Genomic DNA, 9,537 nt, shown 5'->3' on the forward strand with positions numbered 1-9,537 from the left:
CAGTTTTTACTAAGAAGGTGTGCATCTTCTGTAATAAAGGCTTTTGGCAGTACTCACAGACTGCCCTGGCTCCAGTTCAAATGCTTCACCAGGGACAAGCATAAGATGATCTGGCTGCAGAGCCTCGACTCATGAGCTGAAGGTTCGCTTCTTCCAATGCGGCCGACGCTGTTTTTCTTCCTACCATTTCCTGCTTCCAAGGGCAGAAACATCTGCATGATGCATGGAGTTGATCTTTCCCCTTTCATGCTGGGATATACAATTATATACAATTAGGCATTAGCGGGTTTTTCCTTACAAGTAATTTTGGTCACCCCCAAAAATATCCAGGTGGGTAGCTGCTGACAGAACAAATGGTTCCACCTACTTCAACAATGGCTATCATATGATGATCCCTAAGCCATGATTTTAACTAGAGCGAACCTGAAACTAAGAGAGAATATATAATTAATAGTTGTGGACCAGTGAGCCATCTTGAACAGAACTGCCAATTCTACAGTTCAGGCTATTTCTCTAGGCATTTATCAGTTGGTGTTATGTAGTTAAAATTAGTAAAATACTACATGTTACATTACAGTTTTTCTCCTAGCTTTACGAAGGTATAATCTACACCTGAAGTACACGTACCACCTCAATTAAGATAAAATTTCTATCACCCCAAAAAGTTTCCTCTTAACCCACTGCAGTTAGTTCTCTTTGCTGAGCTCCTGCCAACCAACCTGCTTTGGACTTTTTTAGACTCTTATGTAAATAGAATTAAAGAGTCTTTTGTGTCTCTTGCTTTCACTTAGCAGACTGTTTTGAAATTCATTCATGTTGTTTTGAGGATCAGTAGTTCATTCCTTCTTATTGCTGAGACATATTCCATAGTATGGATATACTGCAATTTGTAACTACTGTAAGTAACACTGTGAACACTTGCATAAAAATCTTTGGCCATATGGGTAAGCCTAGGAACAGAATGGCTGGATGGCAGGTGTATGTTTCAGGAGACTGCCACGCTATCTTCTAACTCACCAGCAGTGCATGAAAAGTTCCACTTGCTCCAGTCTCAGCAATATTTGATTTATGAGTCTTAAATTTTAGCCGTTTTAATGGGTATGCAGTTTATCATTGTGGATTTTATCTGCATTTCCCTGATGACTAATGACGTTGAGGATCTTTTCAAGTGCTCGTTTATTATTAAGTTTTAAGAAATCCTTATGCATGCTGGATACAAGTCCTTTTGGCACGCATTATTTTTAGAGGGCATATTTCATTTTTAAAATGTTGTAAGGATCTGCTTACAACAGAGCTGTGAAGGGTCAGATGGAAGTCTGTGTATTCACAAATCTTGCAAGTTAGACACTACTGCCCCAATTCAAGGTTGTAATACAGTTGGGTTTTCTCCTAGTAGTAGATTCAGCAAAAGATCCATAAACATAATTCTTATTTCACTATCTTTGTTAGCTATATCTTTTTTTTTTTTTTTTTTGTAGACAGAATCTCACTCTGTCACCCAGGCTGGAGGGCAGTGGCACAATCTCGGTTCACTGCAACATCCACCTCCCGGTTCAAGAGATTTTCCTGACTCAGCCTCCCAAGTAGTTGGGACTGCAGGCCCACACTACCATGCCTGGCTAATTTTTATATTTTTAGTAGAAATGGCGTTTCGTCATGTTGGTGAGGCTGATCTCGAACTATTGGCCTCAAGTGATCTGCCCACCTCAGTCTCCCAAAGTGCTAGGATTACAGGCATGAGCCACAGTGTGCCCGGTCTTTGTTAGCTATTTCTACTGGGACTCTAAAGTATTATATTTTATCATATTTCTTATTACTTCAATAGTACCTGGGAACTTCTCTCAAACATTAGACCCAGCTTTTTTCCAGAGATGGTACCTACTGGAGAATTCTAGATTGAAGAAAGAAAGGAAATTGGGATATAAAATAAGGAGGATTGGCTGAAGCTTAGCTTCAGAAAAAGAGAGGCCTAATATCTCCCTATAAGAGAGAAACTAGTAGCTCAATTAAGTATTTAAAACCATGATTTTATAACTGACTGATTACAGTAACATGCATGGCCTATGGCAAAAATAAGCTTTGCATTGTTTCCTAATGTTCATACTGCACTGACATCAATACTTGTCCATTTTAACTCTTACAGCAGAACAGATCTTCGCTGCACATACTCCATCTTAGAGTATCACAGATAGAGTAAAAAATACCTGTGCACCCTCACATATTTTGAATCCTTGTATTACAGATTTTTCCTTCACTTTAAACTGATCTCAGAAGCTATAATTGTTGGACCATAATTGATTCTTAAACGTTTTCTAAAAATACTGTTATTTTAGTGTTTCTCAATGATGAATACCTGTCAAATGTAGAAAATCAAAGCTAAACCCCTCAGTTATCTCAAACTCACGCAACATGAACTCTCATCAATTATCTTGTTTTATCAATAAAGAAAGAAATGGGATCTTGCTATGCAGGAGTAATCCGCTCCAATGTGATGCTCTGATGTCTGAGGAGCACATCTGCCTTTCAGAACAGATCCTGCACTCTGCCAGTGCATTCCTCTGGCACTCCACAGGGCTTTTACCCAATAATGCAGCTTCACACACAGACATTCGTATATGGCACAAGCTGGTCTAATGCAGGGAAAGGGTGTTCTCTACCCACACAGCCAGACAGTGCCTTTCTACTTTATTAAACATTAAAGCCCAAATAGATGTTCCCTGTGGAGGAGGACTAAAGGACACTAGGGGAGGAGAAAGGGACATTTGGGAAGAGAATCACACCACAGAGACCAATCTTCACAAAAAGGGTCCAATATTGATTTCTAGCGAGGAGCAGGGCATGGTCAGCTCAAACTTGGTGATAACGTCAGGATGAAGGACCCCAAGCTTCCCAACACTTTGACCCCTGGCAAAGATCTCTGCACATCGCCCGGGGAAGAAAGCAGGCCCTGAAAAAGACAAAGTGAAAGAAAAATCAATGTTTCTTCGGGGAAAATGTCAATAGACATTTAACACTAAAAGCCCACTAGTCTACTTTAAAAATAACTATTCTTCTCTAAACCACTGGCTATGAAAAGAGAACGCTTCCTCATACTTTCTAGTATTTAAAAGAAGGATTTGCTATCAAGAAACTCTTGCAAGGAAAAAATCAGGGGCAAATATGAAAATAAGGGTCCTGTATTAGGCCCACAGTCAGAAGTCCTAGGGGACCTCTGCCTGCACTTGGAACTGGTCCTAAAAAGGACAAAAGGCAGAAAATGAAACATAAAACTGATGAACTTGCATGGGAAAAACCTGTTTTCAAACAGGTTTTTCCATAGCAACGCTCACTGGATAAGACATCGACACTGAATTCATTTGCTCTGTACAAAGTCACTCTTTCTCACTTTATTACATAAAGAAACCAGAGCCACAGTATCACAGGCTGGCTACCAGGGGAACCACACCTCTGATGACAGGCCATGCTACCAAAGGCAACCCACATTCCCGTCTGAAAAGAGCTTTCTAGGCAGTTTTGGAGCATCTACTGTAAAACCACAGCAAAGGTCAGCCCAACACAAGTCTGGGGTGATGCCTCGTTTACTTCAAGACAGGCAGAAAGTTCTCCCTTCATCAGTGCCAATGCACTGATACAGCTTACCAAGACAGTAACAGTTCTTGAGGTTTACAGAGCTAAAAATGAACATACAGGCCCACTCCATATTCATGAAATTACCAGTGCCACAGGAATCTATCAATGCTGTGTATCTCCTGAGGTTTACAAATATGCCGACTCATTGCTCTCCCCACCAACTTGGAAACAGATCAGGCCTGCAGCTCCTGACCAATTCAACAGAAACATTTACTGGCACAAACTATAAATACCCATGCAGAGCTGGGCCACAGCGTCCAGCCTGCCACTTCAGAGTGAGTACATTATTGATGAAAGAGTGAACTGCTGAGTCTCTACTAATGGTTCCAAGGTCAGCATGCTTAAGAGATACAGAATCAGGTTGGAGGGGAGGGGAACCTGCTACCATCAAGTTAGTACCATAGAGACAAAGGCAATTACATATATTTCTTCACCAGCAGAGAAGGATTTTGTTTTTATTTCTGGGGAAAGAGCTGGAAAACATTCTAAATTGTCAACTTAAGTAAACCCAAAGCAACAGAGGTGAAATATTAAGGTGGCCTCTTTTTCACATCTCTCCAAACTAAACAATTCTGCCTCACTGTCTTTTAAAGCAAGAATTTCAGTGACTGCATTTAACTATCTGGCTCTGTGCACTAATCCACACTTGGGGTGAGGGATAGGGAGGGCAACCAAATAAAACAATGCAGAAACCAAACCCAACTAATAACATAGAGCCTTAGTCTCATACGAATATTACTAAATCTGATAAAGAGGGTACATTTTAATTCTCTCAAAATAAATATCTAACTTAAAAGACAAAACTCTCCTCCCCTCGACTCCCCAAAGGAAAAGAAAAATCTTCAAATGACATGTAAGTGAAGATTACATAAGGTGTTAATGGTAAGCAACATAATCAAGAACTGCAGAACTCGAAGGACTGCTGGGGACTATCTATCCCAGCACCCCAGCACCTCTTTACAGAGCTAGACTTGAATACAACCACACTACCTGAAAAAAGACACCAGCTTGCTGTGGTTTTTTCCAACTTTTTATCTTATTAATAGATTCAAGGGGTACATGTTCAGGTTTGTTACCTGGGTATATTGTGTGATGCTGATGTTTGACACCAGCCTAATTTTAAGGGACACTCAGAAAGGCAATGTTCAAGATCTTCCCTGGTAACTTTACTGTGTTTAAGAATCTTCATTGTACCAAAATCCATCCTTTCATCTATCTTCAATTCCAATTTGATTGGTTTCATTTTTACTGAAGCATAAAACCAAACTATTTTAGAATCTAAGCCAGATGTGCTAGTTCTAACAATGTTAGCAAAATAAAGCCTAAGAGATAAGAGCTTAGAATTTTTTACTTCATAAAACAACTTCTCGAATCAGCACTTTTTTAGCAAAATTCAGTTATATTCTTCTTCAGTTGCCAGCTCTACCTCTCTCCAGAAGTTTGGATCAAACTTTGCTTTAGTTCATTAACCAGTTAGGTACTTGATCAGACAAAAACATTTGTGTCACTAAATATAATTTTCCCTCTTTTCAAAGAAAAGCAAAGAAGAACTAACATTCACATTATGCTTTATTTAAAACATATCCAAGTATATGAGTATTCTACATAACATAAACATCAAAAGCTCTCACCTGGGCCCATAGACCCATCCAGGCCACTGCAGCATCTCAAACCACTCTGGAGTCAGAAGGCCTTCACAGTGGTCCAATGGAGCTGACAGCACATACAGGAGCCTGCTGCCCTCTTGTCCAATACTAATCATCCTCCCCTACCAACTCACACGTAAAAATGAAGCCTGCTGCCCTATCATCCAATACAAATTATCCTTCCCTACCAACCCACATGTAAAAATGAAGCCCAGTCATAAGATTTCTGTATAAACTCGACTTTGCTGAAAACTGCACGCTTTATATCTGACCTTGTTAAAAATGATAAAATGGCAAGTTAAAATTGTTATCACAGGTTTAAACACGTGTGATTTTCTTATCGACTCCTCTTTTCAGCAAGGTTGAGGTTCTGTCCTCCTCATACACAAATTAAGAGGTATGCACACAAAAGGTCCTTCAAGTAGTCTATTGGTACCACAGAGAGAACTTAAAAAATGTGCCACTTGACGAGATATTACATGTAAACTAGAAATACTGAAGGAAAATATAATGTTACTAAAACACAAGCATTTCTTAGTGCTTTTGAAAACCTTTAAGGTTCAAACCAAACTTTGCAGGCAGAAGTGAATTGCTTCAAAGGACAGAAGAGAGAATAACTACTTCACTAAGAAAACAAGGGAGATATAGCCGACTTGGGCAACAATTAGGCCCTAGAGTTCAAAGATGAGAGCATCTCCACTGTTGGCAGAAAGGGGGTAGTTAAGCACAATAACTCCGGTAGATTAATGTGATCATAGTGCTCTAGCTAGGACTAATGCATCTTAAAGCAGAGTACTTCCAGAAATAAAAACAGTCACATCCAAATGGAACAAAATATGAGCCTAGGCTTGTGAAAAAATCAGACCTGGGTGGTAACCTTATAGCATCAACAAACAAAAACATATTTTGAGAGAAAGAGCAGCATGCTGTGTCTAGAAACACAAAGTTGCCAATTCAAAGAAAATCACATTGCTTTGTGAAATGTGAATGCTAAAATTCAAATTCTATAAAGTACATTAGTTTTCTCTTACTGACGTTTCAAGATGCGTAGTACTACAATTTTCAATGTGAGCCCAAAATGCTCCCCAGCAAAAAGCCTCCCAAGCCCACTTTTCTACCTACTTCCTCATACTGGTTAAACTCTCAGCTTTGCTGCTATCTATCACAGTCAACGGCTTCCAACATAAAACAGATGTGGGGAAATAGTGTTCTCTGTTGAAATACATGTGAAAGTCTGGACAAAAGAAACATCAGGTAAGCACAAATAAGAATTAAATTTCCAAAACTTAGCGGGGTGTTAGTAAGTCCCTTAATTAAAGCCTTTGTAGCATCTCCTAGAGGTCTGTAATTGTCTCTGTGCTCAAACGGCAGGACCACTCTGAGGACCTTGGGGGTAATTCCTGGGCCTGTAATCCAGCACAGCACCCAGTCTTTAGCACATTTTCTGGCTAATTGACCATCAAAGAGTTTGTAAGCTCCCTCTCTTGCTCATTGCTAAACACTTTTCACAGTTTCTTTTTGCCTCATTTTTTTTTTAAGAGTAGTATTATAGACCCAAAGTTTGGATAAGCTTTACACATGGAGTCATTCCTATAATTTTAGGGGGCATCGGAAGTAGAAGCTTAAGGTGGTAACTGAGCAGACCCCCTAATCTGAAAACATTAGAAGGCGTTATCAAGCACCTTCTTAATCAGAGTCTTAATTCCTGATCTTAATCCCCCTGCCACTGGCTATATTCAACTCATTCATTTGGTATTTTATTTGGCCCATCTGTAAAAAGTCATCTACTCATACAATTTTTCCCTTTTTTTACAGTACTAATACATGATGTGAGGCTCGAACCCACGTATTGTACTGCTTGCAATCTGGTACTTAACCACCCAAAATTTCTGCAATAAAGAGATAAGAACAAAATATAAAGTGGGGGCAGGGAACACTGGAAAAGGAATGTCCATATGTCACATATATGGCAAACAACAGAAACTATCATCATGAGTTTTAACTACATATAAGTCTCCAACTTCAGGGATGAAATAAAAAAATACAAAATTATATAGATATTGTAAGCCACTGGGCCAACTGAATATATTGTAAATATGTTCTAAGTGACTAATTATGTACTATGGAGTGAAGGGAGGAATAATCATTTCACAGGCTGATTTGGGGGTTGGCATCTACCCAAGCCCTTCTCCTCCCAGAAAAGGGAAACAAACATCTCCAGTATTCTATTCTGGGGTGAAATTGACAGGGTGGGTGACGTGGCAAAGTGTGGAATGAGACTGGAACCATAATTTCCTACGGAGGAGGAACTTCCTCCTGGTTTCCCACTAGTTTTCTGAGAATGCAGTAACAGGAATTGTAGGACTCTGCTGCCAGCCCATCAACATCACCTTCCTTTTCTAAACAACGTTGATTTAAAGGAAGAGACAGCATATAGAGACTATAAAACAAAACACACACTTATCCCACGCGAGCATGGTGTCATTCCTAAGGGTGGCTGTTCTCAAAGTTTTCGAACCAGCAGTATTTTGAAGGCACCAATGGACTTACACAAGGGGAGAGAACTCAAGGGAGAAAACAGTACAATGTAGGTAAGACATTAGCTTATAAAAGGAAAGAAAAAGGTTTAGGTATATGAGGAGGAAAAAAATCACTATCGAGATATAAACACAAAAACATTTTTTCAGATCCTAGGACACTCAGTTGGGAGAAAATGTCTCTGCAAAGACAATTTAATTTGTAGGTGGAGACTGAATAATTTCCAACTGGTAACATAAAACACCCATTTTCCCCTGATGTATACAATTCTTCACCTTGCATTTGAAGTGAAATATTTATGGTAGTAAAGTCTGTAAAGAGAGGGGACCTAATCCCTTGAGTTTAATGGCCATCTTTCATCCCTTTCTGAAGATCAAAAGAAAGAAAAACCCCTTACACAACTTTACAGTGCTAATCCCAACACACCTGCAGACACCATTAACTCTTAAAGTGAAGGCAACTGGATGTGAGGGAACTGGTACCTACTTAACCCCACAGCATGGAACTCAGGGAGCCCATGACACAGCAACATTCCATCAACACAGGGCAGGGCATAATATTACAAATCCAGACAGGATCCTGTAGGGCCTTATGCTTCAAAAGAAATCAGCAAAACCCACACACCACCAAGTCCTCTAAGTGATGGAGAAATGTCTTCAACAAATAACCATCTTTTAATTTTAACAATTACCACAATCTCCTTGTGACTAAATATTTAGAATCGTATAACTCCAAAATTTCCCAGTCTTAATTTGTGTAGAGAAATTTATCATTTATCATTTATTTCTGTGGTTTTTACTGTTTAACATTTCTTATGAAACATTTAGTTAATTAGCAGGGCAAATACAAAATGATTACATAGAAATGCTTGGGAAACGTTGAGATCTATTTTAAAGTCTAATCTTAGCTATGTGTCTCTCACGCACACACGCACACTCATATTTTAAAACCTAAAGGAGTTCAGGAATGTTGGAAGAGCTTCAAGATGACCCAGCTAATTGCAACTTAAAATCCATCTCAAATTGTGTAAAACCAAAGGACTTTTACTTCTAGGTTAAAAAGTATCCTCACTGTCAGTCTGTTTTGAAAACTTCTGTTCTTAAATAATGCCACCATCCTATATTTGTCTGACACCCATATCATTTTAACCCAAAATTTTCACATTTCTTCAATATGTATAGAATATATTTAGAATAACAACTTCAAAAATAAAAGAAATCACTCTGCCTTCTTGGCCCAACAAATGGTTCTTTATCCAGTCTTTCACCTGACAAAAAAAATCTTTAAGGGGACTATTTCTCAAACTAAAAGGAATAACTTATTACTTCCTCCACAAGTACAGTGAAATAATTAAAAAGAGACTGTGGTGGGACTAATTAAGGAAAGAGTGGAAATGCCGACTGTATGAGATTGTATACAAATTTCACAATTAGTTAACTTATTCAATTGAGAACTTGAGCTAACTTAGTGCAAGCATAACTTTAAACATGTAATTTTGATAGCTGTTTTAGTTTCAGAATAAGATTTCAGGTGACAAATAGGGCATGTAAAAGAAAAAGGAGGCTGGGCACGGTGGCTCACACCTGTAATCCCAGCACTTTGGGAGACTGAGGCAGGTAGATCACGAAGTCAGGAGATCGAGACCATCCTGGCTAACACGGTGAAACCCCGTCTCTACTAAAAATACAAAAAAAATTAGCTGGGGCTGGGCGTGGTGGCTCAC

The 9,537-nt window shown here is 39.1% G+C and overlaps 1 protein-coding gene across 3 annotated transcripts in view; it reads right to left on the reverse strand.

Moving 5' to 3' along the window:
* Positions 1-2,668: 2,668 nt before the first annotated feature.
* The window catches only part of FARSB (phenylalanyl-tRNA synthetase, beta subunit), a 70,299-nt gene continuing 63,430 nt past the window's right edge, over positions 2,669-9,537 (reverse strand). For all 3 annotated transcript variants that reach the window (XM_011951907.1, XM_011951908.1, XM_011951906.1), the window contains one exon: positions 2,669-2,947. In XM_011951907.1, coding sequence (XP_011807297.1) covers positions 2,796-2,947 — 152 coding nt within the window. In that variant the 3' untranslated portion in view covers positions 2,669-2,795. The remainder of the gene's footprint in view (positions 2,948-9,537) is intronic.

The sequence above is a fragment of the Colobus angolensis genome, unplaced genomic scaffold (assembly GCF_000951035.1).
Source record: "Colobus angolensis palliatus isolate OR3802 unplaced genomic scaffold, Cang.pa_1.0 Scaffold33, whole genome shotgun sequence".
NCBI classification, from domain to species: domain Eukaryota; kingdom Metazoa; phylum Chordata; class Mammalia; order Primates; family Cercopithecidae; genus Colobus; species Colobus angolensis.